This window comes from Podarcis vaucheri (genome assembly GCF_965113315.1).
Source record: "Podarcis vaucheri genome assembly, chromosome: 6".
Classification (NCBI taxonomy): Eukaryota; Metazoa; Chordata; class Lepidosauria; order Squamata; family Lacertidae; genus Podarcis; species Podarcis vaucheri.
In genome coordinates, this window is record NC_138764.1 from 69,584,138 (window position 1) to 69,604,816 (window position 20,679).

Sequence of the window (20,679 nt, forward strand, 5' to 3'; positions counted from 1 at the left end):
TACTTGCTTGACCTTGTGGGTGGGGTTTTTAAAGCTGTGCTTTGAGACTCAGGTCCAGTCATCCTGAGTGACAAGGTGTACTGTAGGGTTATGGGGAGCTGAGGAACAGGACACAAGAGTACTATGCATGCCTTCTAGCCAACAGGGTTACCTAAGAAAGCAATGGCTGAGCAATGGTCCAGGTCAAGAGGCCACTGAAATGAACATGAATCATTTCCCCTCCAAGTCACTCTGGATGAATTGCAATTATGTGTGCATCTGAAGCCACTTAATATTTAATTATTTGACTTCAGTGATGTTTTTAGGGAGGAAAGCTTTACAACTGAGCAAAAACAGGATCTGAAGTTTTATGGCCCTGACATCTTGAAATATCACTGCAAAGAATGCAAAGTTCCATTTAGAAGAGGATTCGAAAAAAGAGGCATAATGAGGACACTGCCAAATAAAACAGAAAACCAGCTCATTTAAAAATGAAAAGGGATTTATTTCAAAAACTGCCTTCCCTTTTGCGTGCGATCATCTCTATCCATTTCATGTCACAATCGTCCTGGAGTAGTGCTTGCTGCCGACATAAAATAAGCAGTTTGTCTTCCTTTGCTCCAGAAAATCACGGAAGACAAGGGGATGCCTCCCAGCAGTTCTCCCATTACAAAACCATGATGTGTCACATCAGCATGCGCACCTTACATCTTCTACTCCACCATGGGACACAGGTGTGAATACATTAAACAAAACAAAATGTACAACATATGACCCTTCCTGCTTGGAAACTGGCTGTAGAAGCACAACAACAGTTGGGATTTCACATAACAACTACATAGATTTGCAAACACCAATGTTGTCAGTTTCTAATTCTGAGGGGGGGGGGGAATGGCTTCCTATCAGCTTATCTGCTTTGCTCTACATAATGTAACCTGAGAGCTGGGAGCAAGTAGGTCCGCAGGCTTCAAGAGCTGCAGAGCGGTGTGGTACCCACCCCATCCCAATCTTGCACACAATTCTCTGCAGCTCAGTTCAAAACCAATGTTCTACAAGAATGCTTTGTTGTCCCCGCTTCCAAGGACACAACCTAAAAACTAAGCCTTAGTTCAAACTTTCCACTGATGGGGCTTATGAGTTCAATCTCACCCATTGCCTGGCTACACATACAGCGTGCTTTCATGTCTATATCTACATAACTTTATCCCAGATGAGATTCCATATCACAATACACTGCATCCTCAAGATGGGACAATTTAGACCACTTTTGGCAGGATTACCTCACAGTCTCTCAAAGTCATAATTAAAACCCCAATGCAAGGCTGCCCCCCCAAAAAAGCCTACAAATTCCTGAAAGGTTGTATTAATTCCCCATTCAAAAAAGGGCTACACATACACTTCTCTACAACTTTGGAGGTTCTAAAAAAATAGAACTAAAACAAAATGAACTCAATTCTTTATGATTGTGTACTGTGCTGTCACCATCAATCATACTTCTGATGCTCAAAGAATCTCATTGGCTGCAACAGTGGTTGAAATGAGCTAGTGCTCACCTAACATGAAATTGCTACAGGACTTTTCTTCATCGCTGCAAAGGCCATATTCATCCCCAGGACTCGACCAAAACAAAAACAAAAACAAAAAACCGAAAGCAAAAAAGATGCTATTCCAGGGAGAATGACCCCAAACGGAACACACAGATCTATGAAGTTATGTTGTTTTTTCCAGAAGGATGGTTATTCTGCGTCGGGACTGTATGATGTAGAACCTGATGGTCCCATCCAACCGTCGTCAGTGAGACTTTGTCTAATGGTGACCACGATAAGCCTTTCACAAAGTCTCGATGGGACCGGTTTCTAAAACTGGAAAAGATATAAAACATTAGTTCTGCTACCCCAGACACATATCACTACAGCTCCAAATAATGAACAAACCTCCCCGAGCTGGCATTGTTTCTTGCAATTTATTAGAAATAGAAAATAATTGGACTCAAATGCTAATGCAAAATGAGATTGCAGATTTTAATGGCTTAAAAAAATAAAAATAAACAAAATAACTGCTCTAACAGCAGGATTGGGGTGAGGAATCTGTGACCCTCCAGATGTTGTTGGACTTCACCTTCCATCAGTCCCAAGCCAGTCCCAAGGAATGGTGGGAGCTGGAGTCCAGCATCATCTAGCAGTTCCCTAGTCAAGCTGGAACATCATTATTTCCAGGCTGAAGGTGCAAGAAACAATGCTCTGTAAGTGTCAATTCCTGGTTTCCATCTCTTCCTGGCTACAGTGTGGCTGATAAGAGAGGAAAGCCAATGTACACAAACAGCAAAGTAGGTACTGAACATAGTCCCCAACACCCATAATGGAAGACAATTTGCAAGGTAGCAAGATGGGCAGTGTTATTGCCTCACCCTTTTGCCTCAATTTAGTCTGTCTCTGCTAAACAAAGATATACCAAGCTCAGTAAACCCAGTCCCTACTCCCCTTCTTTGCCTGACACTGCTGACCCGGAGGACGAGACCAAAAGGGTGAGGAAGCCCTCATTTCACTTCAACTCCTCAGCCACCTTCCAAGCAACTACCTCCACAGGGTAAGTAGGGATGGGGGTGGGCCTGGTTTACCATGCCTATACCATCCCTCCTCCTTAGCCAGCGATGACAGCTTTGGTGGCCCTTTGGCACTGACCAATGACTTCAGACATATTGCTAGTTATACATGGACCAAACAGATGCAGGAATTCATTTACGGTGCCGTTTTGGATTTGTCCAAGTGCATGCAGCTGCCACACCAGGTATTTCGCAGGATTGTGGCCAGTTTGTTGAAAATGTAACTGAGCCCAGAAGGAGGATACTGAGAAGAGAGCAGGGCAAGGATCGATGGGACGGTCTTGTACTCACACTTCTGAGAACCTCGAGTCAAGAACAACTACTGAGCAGTCTTCACTGATGGAAGCCAACAGGGGTGAGCTAGAGGAGAAATGAAAAGTTTATGTTTACACATTTATTTTTTTTAGCTCCAATATGCCAAGCAAAATAAAAATGCATTCACTAGGAAAATTTGACCTTTCCCTAAGTCCTGTAGATGTGAACAAGCATTTCAGGAATTTACAGAACTGCCAATCAAGAAACAATAATGTCTATTCAGTTCCCTGCCCCTGGCCAGGAAACCAATGCATGTATCTAGAAACTGATACTGCAGATCATACCTATGTGCAGAAAAAGCAAATCCGGTGATGCTTCGGGAGTGCACAGGTGAGCTTAGGGCAGAGTCTGTGTTCTTTGTGTCCACAAGGACAACAGTCCCACTTTCGTCACCTTCAAAACAGTAACATAGAGGAGCAGCATTATTAGAGAGACACAAACATTTTCTTGCCCCGTCTGGAAAACAAGCATCAATAAATATTCCTTACCCAATACAAAAGTGTCCGTTCGATGTGGATGCCACACCAGGGAGGTAGGGAGGTTACTAAAGGCACTGCAGGCTACACAGGGAAGGGAAAAAAGGGAAATTCTGGTCAGTCTCAAAGTTCTCTAAAATAGCTGACAGACTGTAAGGGTTGGACTTAAAAGGGTGGGGATAGAAAGGAAAAACAGAAACTGCTCATCCCACCAATTCCAGACAGCCCAATATTTATGGAATTCTGTAATAGAAGTATGTCTGCAAATCATGATTTTGAGCTCTGGCAGTATTCAACCATATAATTCTGCTTGCATAAAAAGTACCACAAGCACAATGAGACTTCCACAACTGCATCACCCCCAAATCTGCTCAGGGAGTTGGGGGGGGGGGGAGGAATCCCAGAACAGAGACTTAGGGGGCATGCAGAGGGAGAGGGGGACCATTCCAAAGAACTAGATGAAATCTTGCAGTGACTAAACCATTTGCTTAGTGCTACACCAAATACAACTCTTAGTCCTAACTGTAGTTAGTGTAAACTGGGGATAAAGGGAACTGTGAAAGGAGTGTGCAAACTCACAGTACATACCTCAGAAATTAATGGATCTCACTAAGTCAAGTTTTTTTTAAAAAATTTAAGTAGATCTATTCTGAGGAAAGCTTAGTTGAATGCCACTCAATAAAATTATTATTATTAGAATATTCCTTAATTCATACTTAACTTTCTTCTGGGCAACAAGAACTCTGAATAAAATATTATTCAACTTAAACCACAGGAAATGCAGACATAATCTAACGCCCCAAAACATACCAATCCGAGTTGCTGGTTTTGGTGATCTGGTATCCCAGAGTAAAATCCTGCCATCCTAAAAAAGAATGAGATAAAATAAGCCTTAAAAGCAGAATTATCATAGTAACGGGCAAGTATGGACCACTGTTTCCACCCTAAAAAGGAACTTTCTCAGTTTTATCAGGCCTCTCTCTCTCTCTCAATACTGTGTAATTCCATTAGCTTTGTGCTCATATCGACAATATCAAAGGTATCCAAATCCTTTCACCTATAGGCTAAATTTGAATCTACAAAGTTCTAGAAACAAAAGTTGGTTTTACCTCTGCACAGGACAGGAACACGCTGTCTTTTCCAGGGCAGGAGGCCACACATGTCACTGGACTGGAATGAGCTGGCCAAAATTAAACAAAAAGCACATAATATACTACATTAATATGGGCTTGTCTAGGTGGTGATTCAAGGCTGGATGCATTGTGAGTAGAAGGCATTACTGCACATGAATGGAAGAGAAGGAGCCATTCACCCACAGGCAGCATGTTAAAATTGACAAGTTAGCTTGAAGGGGGGCGGAAATAAGACAGGACTAATAGCTAGTGTGTGAATGAAAGAGTCACAATTAGCATCATGTGGCTCCCAAAGTAACATCTCAAAAGGCCTTCAGGAGGTCAGAAGGCTAACTTGGAATAATAGATCAAATGAAAAATGCTGGTGTGTGCAAAGCCAGTTACAAAAAATGGGGTTCTGGTTGCTTAGTTGCTGTTGCAAATTTTACTGTGGAACTCTACATCAGATATATTCTGCTGGAATCACTGGGTTAATTTAGGGGTGGGTTTGTGTTCCTGCAAAAGCAATAACTACATTATACAAATCTCTAGAAAGATCACCTTGCTGCTTCTCCCCAAATTATACTGCCCAAGATTTAAGCTCTGGGAATGTGAACTCCTTTAGCCAATTCGATTCACCCTAAAAACCCAAAGGAACTAAGTGGTATTAAATGACTCTTCTGCGGTTATCTGTAGAATGGAAAGTGATCCCGCAAAGATCAATGACTAAACAGCATCAAAACATCCCACACAAGAGGGAGCAAAGGCGTGCCATTTTATTTTATCAAATACTACCTGCTGAGAAATTGTTTGCAATGACTGTGTTGTTAATCAGATAAGATTGTAAGTCTGTCTCATACATCCTCCCCCCTCCTGCTGTTTTGCTTTCATCTAGCATTCAGCAGTATTGTGATAATATGGGACACTAACAGCTTGAAAACATGCCCATGGAAGCTCTACACATGTTGGAGAGAACATGCAACATGGATAAGACACACAGAAGCCACAGTGTTTCCTTCAACACTGTGGAAGGCAGTTGCAGGGGCGTTGAAGAGATTCAGATTGTTCTCTGCTGCTCAGTCATAAAGCTCATTATGCCAGCCACAGGGCTACCCACGTTCTCATACAGCCTGACACCTCGTGGCTATAAAACTGGGGGAATGGTTGGATCACATACAAGGTCTGCTCAGGAGGAAGGGCAGGATAAAGTAATAAAAATAAAGAAATAAATCAAGCTTAGCACTCACCTCTGTAGGTGTTGAGTACTGTTTGTTGAGGGATGTCCCAGATCTTCACACTAGACATAAAATCCAGAGCAGGTTAAAAACTAGAATGGATACTTTTACAGTAAAGCAGAAAAGAAGCACCACAAAGGGATCACCTGAAGTCTTTGCTGCCACTGACGGCCTGTGTGTTGTTGGCAAGGACACTCACTGTTGTCACAATGTCGTCATGCTCGTACTTACAGAATTTGTTCACGATCAGAGTTTCATTCTCATCTAGTTCCCAAAGTTCCACGGCACCTAAACAAAATGAGAATCAAAGTCAGCAGCAGAATACCTAATGAAAGCCCTAATACCTAATGAAAGTGGTGGGCTCCATTACTTAACGTTATTGGTAAACCAAAGATGACTTTTTCTACACCAGAAACAAAATCACCACCACCACCAAACTACTTTAGTAGCCCCAAAGCAGGGAACTCTGCTTTAAAATGTCACACCTAGTTAAAGTAAAGCTAAAATGACAGGGTTGGATCCAGGAGTGTCCTTTCAGGCACAAGAAGCAGAAACTTCCATTCATGGAAAAGGAAGAGAAGCAAAATTGACTGCTTTCCATCCCCCCCCCAGCTCCTCCCATGCTATTCCATTAGTAGATGATTTGCAGGGGGGAAATCAGCAAAAGAGGCTCTTCTTCTTCCACTACCGGGCATCAGGAATGGCTGTTCCATGAGTTCATGCTACTCACAAGACCTTAGGATGCAACCCACATATTTTATAGCAATTTGCAATGCACCTTTTATCCAGCAATGACAGTGCTTGTTCCAGGCCTCAATCTCTTCAAAGATATCATGTCAAATTATTTGACTGCTATAAATGAGTGATTGTAGAAAATCCAGGATTTCCAGATGAATGTTCTTTAATGTTCTTGGAAGCAGCCAACCAAGTTACCATGATAAGAATTACAGTCCAAAAGAACTGGAAGGCAGTCATAAAGAGACATGCCACTTTTTGGTTTAAAAATTCTCTTTAGCATTGAGAACCACTTCAGAAAGGAAGCATAGCTTCATCCTTATGTGATCTTGGCCGTAATTTATAAGGCACTAAGAGGTTCCAGGAGACACACTTCTCTGATGCTCACCTGAATCCGAAGCTACCAAGATGCCTTTATCAGCAACCCATTTCAGATCTGCTATTCCTGCTTCAGTCTGAACTCCCGCAGAGCAAAAGCCTTCATTAGGAGCTTTCGATGGGTCCTTGAACACCCAAATAGAACCCACCCAGCAACGTCCACTCAAACTGGAAGCTCCCAGGAGCAAAGAACCATCTGGAAAATAAACAGAGTTAAGCTACAATGATATATTTGCAGTATGTGGCTCACCTAAATTTAGCATAAAGAGAAATGCTACCACTGATTAATTATTGAATGCCAAAGTTGATCTTGTTGCTATTCAAAACTCCTACATAACACAATCTCTTTGCAAAGGAATCACAATTCACCAGAAAAACAGGCAAGGCCAACCGAAGGTCAAGCTCTGCTCGGAGCCCATCCTAGAATCCAGACTGTCATGGAAAAACATCTTGGGGGGGGGAAATCCTATTGACAACATCCAAAATGTCACTTAATAAACGGCTGAAACAAAGCCTTACATGAAGGCAAATTATGTAGTCTCATTTCTTTTTTAAAAAGCATGTAACTGAATCTACTAGGGTTTTTGAGGACAGCAGCTGGAACAAATCTGGCATGGTGGAGTAGTGTGAAGTTTTTTCTCAAGTGCACTGAATAGTCATTGAACATCAGTGAACAGGTAAAGCAACAGATAGAAATCCAGATAAAGCTCAGTTTACTAAGCTCCTGAACCTGATTTTTCAATAACAGAGCTCAATCCCCTTAAAGAAATGCTCCTCTGAACCTAGAAAGTGTAGCTACAGCTAACACTGACATCTACATATAAAGGGAAGAGCCATGCTTCACAGCACGAGCATAAGCAATGTTCCACTTTCGAAGTCACCCACTGTAGGTAAGCATTTTGGGACACAGTTGCAGGAAGGCTTTGCAATAAAATAAATTTGAGGTTGCAACCTTGCAAAGTCGCATCACTTTGCACCCTGGGTCGCGCGTATTAAAATCGACTGCAGACTAGGCACAAAAGGGCTTTAACCGGGGAGGCGTCCCGAACTCCACGCGGGGCCACGAGCAGGGAAAGTAGCCCACAAGGGAAGCCCGGCTCCTGCCCCGGCTGACGCAGCAGCAGCGGGGCGGGCGCCGAGCTCAGGATGCCTGGAGGGCGCGGGTCCCCCCGGTTGGCGCGGCGGGGGCAGCTCGCGACCGGCGCCTACCTGCCCGGTAGTGGGCCCCGTCCAGGTGCCGCTCCATGCAGGCGGGCGCGTTGGGCGGGATGCTCCACTCGGACCCGGCTTCTCCGTCGGCCGGCTGAGCCGGAGCCGCTTTAGCCGGAGCCGCCTTCGCTCCCTCCATGGCCGCAGAGACGCGCGCGGACAAACTTGGAGCGCAACCCACGTGCTCCCAGGACACCCCGTTCCGCCCCCCGCCCCGACAGCTCTCGGCGCCGCTGCTCTCGCGAGAACGCCCGAAGCTTCGTTTCTCCTCTCTCGCTCTCTCTCCCTCAGTTTCTTCTCCTCCTCCCCAATTTCCGGGTTTTGAGTGGGTCTCGGACACCTGCTTCTCTCGCGATATTTTCTAAGCGATTCGCGCAGTGAAACCCACAGAGATAGAAAGGGAAGAGTGAACATCTCAGAATTGACTTTTAATTCACCTTCAGCAACTCCGCGGTACCGAAGGGAGAGCACGGCGCGCCACGTGTTTCTAAGAACGCTGGATCTCTATCTGTCCATTTAAAGGGGGCCACACTGCAGGGTTGCCGTAAACTACTCTGCTTCAACACCTGGCCGCCTTCCATTTTGCTCCGTTAACGGTAGCTGCACTAGCACGGCGCCGCAGAAATCCTCTCGCTTTTAAACCCTTCTCGCTTTTTGCAATGTCGGCATAGCAACAGCGAAGAGCCGTCTTTGGCCATGCTCTCAACTGCGATCCTGAAATGTAGGCGGTGTGTGTGTGTGGGGGGTGTCGGGGTAGTAATAGCCGACGCTCAGCCAGCGCCTCCCCACCTTCATCTGCTACACAGCGCCAACTTTGGTGGCATTTATTGATTTTTTTATTGCATAGCTACCCACTTTTTCTGTGGGGAGATAAAGGTGGCGCACATCGCCGTCCCCCTTTTTCCTGGTTATCCTCACATCGACCCTGCGAGGCTGCCTCAAGGTCAACCCAATGAGCTTCCTGGCTGAGCGGGGTCTCGAATCCGACACTGACCACACGTCACAACTGAGCAGAAGTTAGTGTGTGTGTAATATTTATATAAAAATATTTAAAATATATATATTTCAAAAAAAAAACAAGCTTTGCATTCGCTCTACTGCATTAGCCCCGCCACAGACAATACTGCAAATACGGATTGTCCACCGCTTCCTATCGTTGCCCGTGGGAGGCAATACCCGGAAGTTCAGCCCCTGCGGCAACTCTATACCTCTTAGCTTTAGCTCTACCTCTACCCCCCCTCTCTCTCCCGTCCCCTTTTGTTCTCGCGCGATTCTCCGCCCGTCTCCGCGGTGACGCTCGCCGCATTGGTCCTCTCGGCCCAGCTGTTCCTATAGGTCCAGAAAACCACGGCGAAGAAGGCGAGACCTCTCGCGAGACCTCCTCCACGGAGGCTGCCATCTTGAGTTCTCTTCGCCGGGAGGGTCACAGGGACGGAGAGGGCGGCGGGAACAGCGGCAGCCGCGATGTTGTCTCGTTTGGCCGTGCGCGCCCTGGGTAAAGCGGGGGCTGCAGGGCGGGCGGGCTGTTGGGTTTCGGGGGGCTGTGCTTTGACTCTCTTGTTCTTGCCTCCCGCAGCCCCGGCTGGTGGCCTGAAGAGCTTGGCGCCCGCTCTGCCCGTGGGGTGAGTGAATGCAGGTCGTGAGGAGGGGGGCCTTGGAATAGGAAGAAGAGGGAGAGGAAGCCGCTGCTTTTCTCCGGGAAAAGCACAGGGAATAAAGAGGAGGTTAGGCTCCTAGAGGAGGCCGCAGCGACGCAGGTCGTCGTAAAGACTCACAGGGATTATGCAGGTTAGGAACGGGAATCCAGGCCACAAGAAGCGGAAAGGTGCAACTCAATTATATTGGTATAATGCAGTGGTGGCGAACCTTTTAGAGACCAAGTGCCCAAACTGGAACCCAAAACCCACTTATTTATCGCAAAGTGCCAACACGGCAATTTAACCTGGATACTGAGGTTTTAGTTTAGAAAAAACAACAACTCATACGTTAGGGTTAATGTAACCTTTTCCACTGATATATCATTTTATTTTTTCTCTAAAAAAATGTTTAGGATTACTCTCATTTTGACTCAAGAAAATCACCATCAGGAAAAATAAATACAGTTCTAATTGGGGAAAATAAATACAGTGAATTTCTTCTGTTAAATTTACAAAATGTTTAGGGGTATGCGTCCCCACAGAAAAAAAGCACTGGTATTACTCCAAAAAAAAGTAGTGTTATGAGCCATCCAGTCATTGGTGTACACTGGAAGGCTGTACTAAGAGCCACCCTCCCTCTCCCAATTTTTAATATGGGATAATATTAATTGTTTGTGTGCGCACATACAAATAAATATAAACAGATAAATAAACCCAGCCAGATGGGTGGGGTATAAATAATATATTGCCATATTGGGGGATTCCATATTAAGAAAAGGGGGGGAGATTGCCAAGAGTTTTTGAGCTTTCGGGGAGGGGGAATTGCTTACAATCGCACAAGTCGCCGAACACACACATCGTTTCCACGCTCACTGCTGGCAGCCACAAATCGACTGCTAAATTGCCACAACGGCAGCCAATGGAAAACAGCCCTTGACACAGCAGCCAATTATCTGCACCATCGCCGCAGAGAATCTCCTGCTCGGGTCTTTCAGGAGCCCCAAAGAGTGGTGCTTCTCCCTCCCAGCCTGGAGCAGGAGGTGTGGCAGGCAAGTCGTGGGCATGTCCTTTCGTGCGTGCGCGCTCTTACCCAGACACCTGTCGCTTCCCTGCTCCCCTCCACACCTTCCGTGCCACCTGATTGGCGGACGCGCAACTCCCCAATGCTCTAGGGAGTATTTATCCTCCGCAGTGGCATGGGAGGGGGGAATGGCCGCCCACTTCGCCAACACCCAGCAACTTTGGTGGTCGATTTGTGGCTGCCAGCAGTGAGCGTGGAAACGATGTGTGTGTTTGGAGACTTTGGTGCTGAGTGCCGCCTTTTGCACGTGTGCCAAAGGTTCGTTAGCACTGGTATAATGTACAATGGATGCTCGGGTTGCGAATGTGATCCCTGCGGGAGGCGTGTTCGCAACCCGCAGCGCCGCGTCTGCGAACTCACAGGTCGTGATTTGGTCTTCTGCACATGCGCAATTTAGCACTTTTGCACTAGCGCTGAAACCCGGAAGTAATCCGTTCCAGTACTTCTGGGTTCGGTGGTGCACAACCCGAAAATGCACAACCTGAAGCGTCTGTAACCCAAGGTATGACTGTATTAACTCAGAAGGCTGTCATACAGCACAGTACCTTCAAGGCCTGCAAGGCCCCAAGCACAACCAGGTTGCCATCTGACAAAACTGATAACCTGTAGAGGGGGATTGTCGGTTCTCCAGTGCCAAGATAGAAGTAAGATCTGGTTTTTTTTGGTCAGTTTAGGGGAAGCCTCCATCTCCTGAACAGGTGGATCATCCTGAAAACTGTTGAGTTCTTCTAAAAGCCTTGAGTAATTTGGTTACGTTGCCTCTATAGCTGAAGGCGCGTCTCCACCCTCAGCGTTCAGCCTAGACACTTGAGATCCAGCTCTGAGGGGCTTATGGCAGTTCCCTCATTTTGAGAAGTGAAGCTACAGGGAACCATGCAGTGGGTCTTCTTGGTAGTGGCGCCCGCCCTGTGGAGTGCCCTCCCATCAGATGTCAAGGAATAAACATCTATCTGACTTTTAGAAGACATCTGAAGGCAGCTCTGTACATCCTTTCATTGTCCTTAATGATTATAGCAATAGTTTATATGTATATGTCGTTCTGTTGTGCTCTCGTGGTTCTTTTGCAAATAAGCCTTCACATTCCAGCCTTCACTTGCTCACACACATTTCAACTTTTAATTTTATTTCTATAATTTCAGTTACAACACTACTATGAATTTATACATGCAATTCTCATTGACTGTATTTTTCTGCATTTCATTTCCCTCTGATCTCACTTTTTACATTCCCCCCACCCCCAAATAAATGTATGTGTGTGTGTGCACGCAACTGAGAATAACAGTTAAAATGGACTGTAATCTGTGCTTTAAGGTGCTAAAGGGCCTTTTAATTTTTTTTATCACCAAGTTGCAGCTTGCATCTACTGTGTAGCAAGCAACTTCTAAACTCAGGAGAATTTTTACAACATGTTATGATTCAGTGTGAGGCACACGTAGTGCTCTCCCTTCACTGGGATACCAAACTTCAAGGGACTGTCTTGTTTAGGCACATTGGAAACATGCTTTTCTGTGTTAAAAGTGGTTTGTTTTGGTGTTGCTATCTTTGTTCTTGAAGTTTAGCCCTTCCTGTCTCTCTGTGATTGCTTTTTCTCCCCCACAATTTTTAGTCTGCTATTAAGTTATGCTTGCATAAGATGAAAGCATAAATATAATAGGGAGATTAATTTTATGCATGATTTTGGAGAATTTGGAGCCTTTTCCAAGTGCTACAGCTTGCACGGTTTATGGATGTGACAGTGATGCTTATGGATGTGACAGTGATGCTAGGGAGACATACATTGCCACTACTGTATATACCTTATAATGCCCGGTGAAGACCTGAATCCTTAAATATGCCTTTGGAGAAAGCTCAGTTGAGAAATCTGTTTTGTTTACTGATTCTATTATAATATTTGATAATGTTCTTTCACATTGGTTTGATTTGTAACTCAAAGCTGCTAACAGCTTAGAGCTCCTTAATGAAGGTAAGATAGGATAGATTTTTTTAAAAAAAATAAAACAGATGATTACTGAATATCCTGAAGCTATTAATTTCTATTTAGCCACAAGTATAACCTTTTTGGGGAAAGGATTTGGAAATATGGAATCATTTTCTTCATCGCAGGGCAGTGAAAATATTCAGACCACTTCACACAAGTCAGCAACACTTGGCTCCTGTGCCACCTCTTCCAGAGACAGGAGGAAAAGTCCGCCATGGAATATTCCCTGAAGAAATTTTCCAATTCTTGTACCCTAAAACAGGAGTCACAGGTTAGCATGCCTGCATGAGTAAACTCTTTGTGAAAGCCAGCTCTTAGTGAGAAACTTATATTTAAAAAGTATTATTTAATATTTTTATATCCAATTTTTGAACTGAAGTCCACAAATCACTTAACAGAGAAGGTGCCTCTGCTAATGATGAGGTTACACGTTATCTTCTGAAGTATGTTGTGTTGATAACAACTTACAGCCAGCATAAGGAAAAGTACCTCAGAATAGATGTGTGCCTTTAGAAATTTGCGTTGTATTTCCTATTTCAACTAAAATTGTGTTTATCTTTATTTTGAGCAATAAATGTAATCTCTATTTAGAACAGTGGCTGTCACAGATATGGCTGACATTCCAAAAGGGAGCTGTAGTACATATGTACAAGTTTATCTCTCCTTCCTTCCCTTATCTTTCTCTAAAAAAGAAGAGAGTGTGTTAAAAGGTGATAATGCAAGTATCATAAATTTAAATTAGTTATTAGATTGTAATGTGATTTTGAAAGAAATAGCACCTCTAATAACTTAGTTAGGGCTTTTGTTTTCTTGTTTGTGTGTCCCAGTTCAAGGGCAACTGAGTTATTTCCCCTGAGAGATCTCATGTTCAGGGAGGGTAGCATATTCAATATTAAGGCAAATTTCCTTTATACTGAATGTCTCTATCGTCTTGTGTAATGGTATTGATTTGCTTGCTTTTAGGCCCCTATATGCTTGGGACTGGGCTTCTGCTCTATATGCTCTCTAAGGAACTTTACGTAGTTAACCATGAAACAATAGCTGGAGGTGTTATGGTGGGAATTCTCATCTACATAATTAAGAAGTATGGTCCAGATGTAGCAGCTATTGCTGACAAACTCAATGAGGTAAGACATCATGTTTATTGCTACTCAGTAAAAGAGTTCACATGTTAAAATTCATTTTTAAAAAAGGATACAGTTCAGCATACTATAGGATGCTGTCAGTCAAAATGTGAATCATGTCTTTTCCTTGTAAATAATGTGATCAACTAAGGGGTAGTTCCCAGTTCAGCACCATCCCACCCCTCCACCATGCAGTCCTATGCCTCTTTACTGACAGGTAAGCCCCACTGATTACCATGGCTTGCTCTCACTATGCATAGGAGTACAGTTTTATTGTAATATAATTGCAGTTTTTAGTGCAGCTCAACACTCCTTCATTATTTTGTAGCCTCATCACTGATGTGCTATGGTAATAACCACAATAATAATCATATGCAGTCTCAAGACATCCAGAGAGATTGAGTTTTCTAATGTTCAGTACCGTGATAACTGGTTCTCGAAATTAATCTGTTCTGGGAGTCCGTTCAACTCCCGAAACTGTTTGAAAACCAAGCTTCCTGCATTTAAGAGGAAGCCACATCGGACGTTCAGCTTCCAAAAAACGTTCGCAAACTGGAACACTTCTGGGTTTGCAGCATCCGGGAGCTGATTTGTTCAACATCTAAACTGTTTAAGAACCAAGGTACCACTGTATAAGTACCTCCCAAATGAGTTAGATAGTCGGGTTTCATGCTGTTACTAGGCATGCTGTCCAAACTTGGCATTCAGTGATTACAAATTAACTGAATTAGAATGAGGTCATTTTAGAAGAGATTGGGCAGGTCTCAATGTAATATTTTTTCCTATGCAAATGGAGAAGAGGGTATACTACACTTAAAAATACCTATCTGGAATAGAATTGCATGTGCTTGCTTATTTATTTATTTCATTTATGCCGCACCTTTTTCTCCAAGGAGCTCAAGGTGGGATACATTTCATCCTCATTTCATGCCCACAACAATCCAGGCAGTGAATGATTGGCCCAAAGTGAGCTTCAAGGCCAAGTGGGGATTTGAACCCTGGTCTCACATGTCCTAGTCCAGCACTCTAACCATAATACCACGTCTTGAATCCTGCTAATATTCAGTATAATTGTTACCGTCATAACAATTACACAATGGCTTTTTTTCAACATCGCATCAAGGGAAAAGTGCATGATGTGAGTGCAAAACTGGATTTCTCTGAAGGTCAAACTAGCTTGTTTTTTATTTCAGGATGCTATAGCACAAGCAACAGCCGTGAAAAATGACATGATAGCTGAACACACTACGGCTATTGAAGAGGAGAAGAAAGAGCAGTGGAGGGTGGAGGGTCGTCACTATCTCTTTGATACCAAGCGGGTACAGTATTAAAATAAATACACAGTGTGCGAGATCCAGGGCACCATTGGCACAAGTCTGAGAGTTGACATGGTTGCACAAGTTTAGTTGTCAGGGAGAAGGAGGATAATAATAATAATAATAATAATAATAATAGTAGTAGTAGTAGTAGTAGGATATGTGCCGTGGATTACATCAGTCACTAATGCAAGCCATTCTTTGAATTTGGCTGCTGCAATATATCAAGAATTAGGCTCCTACTAGTGGCATGGATGTTGTGCGAGTGGGTGCTGTAGTTGGTTGTCACCCACTGTTATTGAAGAAGTAGTTCTTGTACAATGTTTAAATAGCAAACTTTTAAAAATGTAATAGTAGCTTTAACATACCTCTGATGCTTTGCTTTGCTTTGCTTCACTACTGTCAGTCATAGAATTGTAGAGTTGCAGAGGGACCCAAGGGTCATCACGTCCAACCCCCTGCAATGCATCCATGACAGGTCACCACCCAACCTCTGCTTAAAAGCCTCCAAGGAAGGGGAGTCCACCACATGTTGTGGGAGTTTGTTCCACTGTCAAACAGCTGTTGCTGTCATAAAGTTCTTCCTGATGTTTAGTTGGAATCTCCTTTCTTGAAGTCATTGGTTTGGGTCTTACCCTCTGCAGCAAGAGAAAACTAGCTTGCTCCATCCTATGGTAGCAGTTCTGGAGTTCTGAACAGACATATTCTAAGTGTCTTTAAAATATATCTCTGCCCAATATGAAAAAGAGATGGTAATTGCGGTATCACTAGAAATTTGTAATAATTTGTTCGACTAAATTAGCTATAGCATATGCTGTTAACATCAGGATATCATGATGATGAGATTTATGATTAAAACATTTAGCGCTGTCAACAAAAAATGGAATTTCAACCTTTGTGAATCAGGATTAGTGACTTGTGCTGGCAATCATATGCACAATCATAAGGGAGCAAGTTCCATTGAATTTAATGGGACTTCTGTGTAGCGATACCTATCTCATTTAGTTAGTTAAAAGTTAAATATTTCAGTAGAACACTAAGTGACTTAAATCTTCAAACAGAAAGGAATATATGAAATCAGATATAAATTACACATTCATGTTTATAGGATAACACTCCAGTCAGAATTAAATTATTGCTTGAAAATGTATTAGAGAAAATAGATGGTGATGCACCTTTTAATCCCCTACCCAAAGTCAGTATTTCCAGATACAACATGCTTTTTATTTTGCATTTTTAGGTAGCTTAGGGTTTCGAAGATGAAGTACTGTCCATCTACTGTGGTTAAGGAATAATTCAAAAATATCTATTTGGGGATTCATTGATAAGAAACATTATTAGTACAAAAAAGCTGGAAAACATTTAAGACATGTATTTCCTTGCTGTTTGTGGAACTGGATCTTAAATAATGTCAGACAGTTGTGCTCTAAACTGAAGAATCATACAAAAAATTCAAATATAAGTGGTACCAGACTCTATATATAACTAGAGGCTATTGGGGAAAATATATCACATAGAGTTAAAGGCATGCTGGTATAGTATATTCCACTCGGGCCTATTATAGTAACAGGCTGGCTATATGGTCTTGTTGGAAAAACTTTTTGTGGAACTTTCCTTGTGTTAAGTGTTATAAAAACAAGTATTGCATGTTATAAACAAGATGGAAAAAGCTAGTGGTTAAGGTCTATATTTACTAACTATATGTGTTTTTGTAGGATGCAGATAAGAGGTATTTTCTAAACTGTTCTTCACGTATGTTTTTTCTTGATTTATATCTGTAAATTATTTAAACGGAAGAAATACAAGATTTTGTGCGCATACCGCATGTTCATTTCGCTGAAATACTGTAGTCAAAAGAGTGCCTACAATGGAAAAGTGATTTCATTTCTTGCTTTTCTAGAACAATGTTGCTATAATGCTTGAGACAAACTACAGAGAGAGGCTGTTTACTGTATACACAGAAGTGAAGAAGCGGCTGGATTATCATGTGGCAATACAGCATCTCAGGCGGAATATGGAACAAAATCACATGATCAACTGGGTTGAGCAAAACGTTAGGCAGAGTATTACAGCCCAACAGGTACTTGGAGCAGGCTTCTCTATAGGTTTCCCCTTGCAGTTACCTCCACAGTACAAAATAAGTTTGTGCCTAACCTACTGGAGGGTTTGTGTGTCCCTACGATATGAGTAATGTTTAAGATGCTGCACATCTGTTTTTTCAAAGTTTCCATTGGAAGAGATTGCACAGGTGTGGAAGATCTGGGAATTTGTTGGAACTTAGCCAAATAATAGCCAAGCACTTGAATGGGAGATGTAAAGACTAATCTCTGTGTCTGCCTGTTTCCTAAAGGAAAGGGACAAAGGCGAATCTTGTTCCTCGATAACAGTCTATGTGAGACTTGTACCAATCATAGGATTGGTAGCTTTTTTGGACTGGGGAGGATTGGGTGTGCATTCAGATCTTGTCAAACATTGGGGTTGGTCCTTAATTTATTTTTTGCCTTTATGGGCCCTAAAGCATTATTTTAAAAACATGTAGCTGTGCTCTCACCCTTTTTTGTGTGATATTATGTCTAGCCTAAGTAGGTGCCTGGGTCTCCAGCTTTTTATTCCTGCACAATTTTAATCTTGATTCTAAGGACGGACTAAATACTGAGTTATGAAATAATCAGTTAGGTATAGCATATCGTTTCAGTGTGGTATGATTTCAAATAAAATTGCTCATGTCATTCTCCATGAAGCTTTTTTCCTTCCAAGTTTCTTAAAGCATTCATTTGTTTCTGTATTGCAGGAGAAGGAGAGCATTGCTAAGTGCATCTTGGACCTGAAGGCGTTGTCAAAGTCTGCACAGGCAACTGTTTAAACACAATTATGACCTCTTAAACCATATGATGGCAAATCTTAATTAAAACATATATACCATTTTGTTGGGCTTTCTCTCTGACAGCTTCGGAGTTAAATTTCTTTAGGGTGTTCCATTAACTCCAGTTTACTCTCACATAGAAATAATCAGGAAAGTATATAATTTGAGCAACTAATGGCAAGAGGTAGAATGAATGAAACTATGTTTTGGCTCGTGTCACTCTGCAACACTGTACAACTTGGTTTAAGTAACAGGTAGAAAAAGACAATAAGCTGAAATACAACTTTTCACTTTGAATTAACATTGCAAACACTTTTTAATTTTTTTAAAAAAAATCTTTTTCTTCTTCCCTTGCTCTTACAAGCATCTTCCCCCTTCCTCATATCTTCCCAACTTCTGTATCCTTCCCAATACTAGGGTTTCATATCTTGAAGAGCAAAAAAGAGGACAGCCTGAGCTGCTGCCAGTCCATGCCAGGGAAACGGGCATGCGGGGCTGCCCCCACTCGTGCATGCCTCTTTCCGCAGCTTGGACTGGCAGCAGCTGTGGCGTGCAGAGGTGCCCAAGCCGCCGCCCCCCGAAAAAAACTCCAAACCCAGACATCTCCTTTGAAATGTAAAAATCCCCCCAGATGGGTTTGTTGGCCCCCCAAAAGAGGACGTCTGGGATTTCCTGGACATATGGCAACCCTAACCTATACCCAATTTCCCTTAGTGCAGCATTCATTTCTATGATTAGTGAAAAACCTGAATTTTCACTACCTATTGCCTTAAACGCATCTCATCTATGCACGACCCTCTGGTTATGATGGAGCAATGCAAACAATCTTGCACATAAATATCGTTATAGACTTATTCCACGCTGAATGTAGTTCTTCTGATTTGTGCTCTTGGAATGAACTTACTAGTTTTAACATTAATTTCCTAAAGATCTCTTTATGTCCATGAAGAATTGCCATGTGATTATTGGTAAAGAGGTCTTTATTCTACAAAGGCACAATAATGGCCTTTCTTATGTACAGGAGGACACCTGTGGGGTAAGGCTTACTCTGATAATCTGTTGCTTACAGTAGCTCATGCAGATGTTTCCTTGTTCCCCACTGAGAAGATCAACCACATTCTGATCTGCTCCCTGGTGATACTCATCAGCATATTATCATGAAGCTGTAATCTGATAGCATCCAAATCAGTTTTCTATAAGCTTAGAACATGTATGCTGTCATCATACATCATCCCCTATGCTCGTATGTTGGTACACATATGAAGGAAAGTGATTATGTAAACTGCCGTTGGTATTCTTGATGATTGCACAAAATATTTTCCTGTAGAAATCCTTAGAAGGTCCAGATTGGTGAGAATCACACCCAACATCAACATGTGCACACATTCTGCATCTAGGAAGAGTAGGCCCCTCTCAGATAATGCTATCTTGATGGTCTGTGATCAGAACTACTTTTGCACCAGGGTCTCAGTACATTCTCAATCAACTCAGTTGCCTATAATTAAAGCCACTAGCTATGAGAAATCTGCTCGGTCTTCTTTGTGGGGTGGAATTGTCTCAGATTTATATTCTCTCCCTGTTGAAAGTGTTTGGGTGAAGTTTATACACAAGTGATCGTGTCAGGTATTTCACTCAGAAAATTTCTGCACATAGCAGCATTTTCTGACACATCCTGTACCACCAAGTTCACAGCACGTTTTACACAGCCAACATACAGTGCTCATGGCTGTGCCTACCTTTACAAGAGCTTGCTTTCCACTGAGACATTCAGCAACATTTAATGCTTCTTCATAACATCAAATGCCTGTCAATAGAGATCAAAGCAACAGAGTACATTTTTCAAAACAGAAGAATTTTAGCAGTGATGGTATCATTTTAATAAAATAAAAGAATTTAAGGATTTAATCAGGAAAGTTAACATGGATACAATATTTTTTGAATGAAGTATTTAAGACAGAAAAGAAATGAGGGTTTGGGGAACAAATATCACAAACAGATCTGTTGGAATGTAATATTAAAGTTCCTTCTAAAATTTATAAGATACTATTGGATTGGAAAACAGGATGAGCAAGTAAAATCTTCAATGATACATTGGGCAATAGATATTGGATACAATATAGATATGGAAGCATGGGAATGATTGTGGAATACGGATATAAAATTTACAGCATGCTATGGTTTAAGAGAAAACTATGAAAATGTTTTATAAAATGTAAAGGGACCCCTGACCATTAGGTCCAGTCTTGGCCGACTCTGGGGTTGCGGCGCTCAATACCGAGTAAACTGGCAAAAATGTTTAAATCAAAATCAAGTAGGTGTTGGAAATGTAAAGAGAAAGAAGGTACTTTCTAGCATATGTGGTGGTCTTTGCAGTAAGGTTAAAGTTTACTGGGAAATGATATGTAATGAATTGAAAAATATGTTTAAAATAACATTTGTAAAAAACAACAACCAGAAGCTTTCCTCCTGGGAATTCTAGGGGTAGAACTACCTAAAGAGTATAGGAATTTATTCATGGATGCGACTACAGTGGCAAGAATGCCCAAAATAAGAAGTTCCGACGAAAGATTGGATACAAAAACTCATGGACTATGCAGAAACGGTGAAACTTACTGGAAAAATAAGAAATCATGACAAAC

General features: G+C 42.4%; 2 protein-coding genes across 2 annotated transcripts; one reads left to right on the forward strand and one right to left on the reverse strand.

Annotated features, from left to right (window-relative positions):
- Positions 1-463: 463 nt before the first annotated feature.
- WDR77 (WD repeat domain 77) lies at positions 464-8,270 on the reverse strand. Its single transcript, XM_082227668.1, has 10 exons — positions 8,042-8,270; positions 6,843-7,028; positions 5,866-6,007; positions 5,732-5,781; positions 4,482-4,552; positions 4,183-4,237; positions 3,385-3,456; positions 3,181-3,289; positions 2,873-2,941; positions 464-1,841 (listed from the first exon to the last, which is right to left on the reverse strand). The coding sequence occupies exons 1-10, from the start codon at positions 8,178-8,180 to the stop codon at positions 1,682-1,684; spliced, it is 1,053 nt and encodes a 350-aa protein (XP_082083794.1). The 5' UTR covers positions 8,181-8,270; the 3' UTR covers positions 464-1,681.
- Positions 8,271-9,381: 1,111 nt separating this feature from the next.
- On the forward strand, positions 9,382-18,102 carry ATP5PB (ATP synthase peripheral stalk-membrane subunit b). The gene is made up of 7 exons (XM_082227675.1): positions 9,382-9,536; positions 9,618-9,663; positions 12,863-13,008; positions 13,701-13,864; positions 15,055-15,180; positions 17,078-17,257; positions 17,969-18,102. The coding sequence occupies exons 1-7, from the start codon at positions 9,506-9,508 to the stop codon at positions 18,038-18,040; spliced, it is 765 nt and encodes a 254-aa protein (XP_082083801.1). The 5' UTR covers positions 9,382-9,505; the 3' UTR covers positions 18,041-18,102.
- The last annotated feature ends 2,577 nt before the right edge of the window (positions 18,103-20,679 follow it).

Coding starts and splice junctions, on each gene's coding strand:
- WDR77 (XM_082227668.1), bottom strand. CDS start 8,180: ATGGAGGGAGCGAAGGCGGCTCCGGCTAAAGCGGCTCCGGCTCAGCCG. Junction 6,008..6,842: donor CTTGGTAGCTTCGGATTCAG/GTGAGCATCAGA, acceptor CATTTTGTTTAG/GTGCCGTGGAACTTTGGGAA. Junction 3,457..4,182: donor AAAACCAGCAACTCGGATTG/GTATGTTTTGGG, acceptor TTCCCTGTGTAG/CCTGCAGTGCCTTTAGTAAC.
- ATP5PB (XM_082227675.1), top strand. CDS start 9,506: ATGTTGTCTCGTTTGGCCGTGCGCGCCCTGG. Junction 13,009..13,700: donor CCCTAAAACAGGAGTCACAG/GTTAGCATGCCT, acceptor GCTTGCTTTTAG/GCCCCTATATGCTTGGGACT. Junction 15,181..17,077: donor ATCTCTTTGATACCAAGCGG/GTACAGTATTAA, acceptor TTGCTTTTCTAG/AACAATGTTGCTATAATGCT.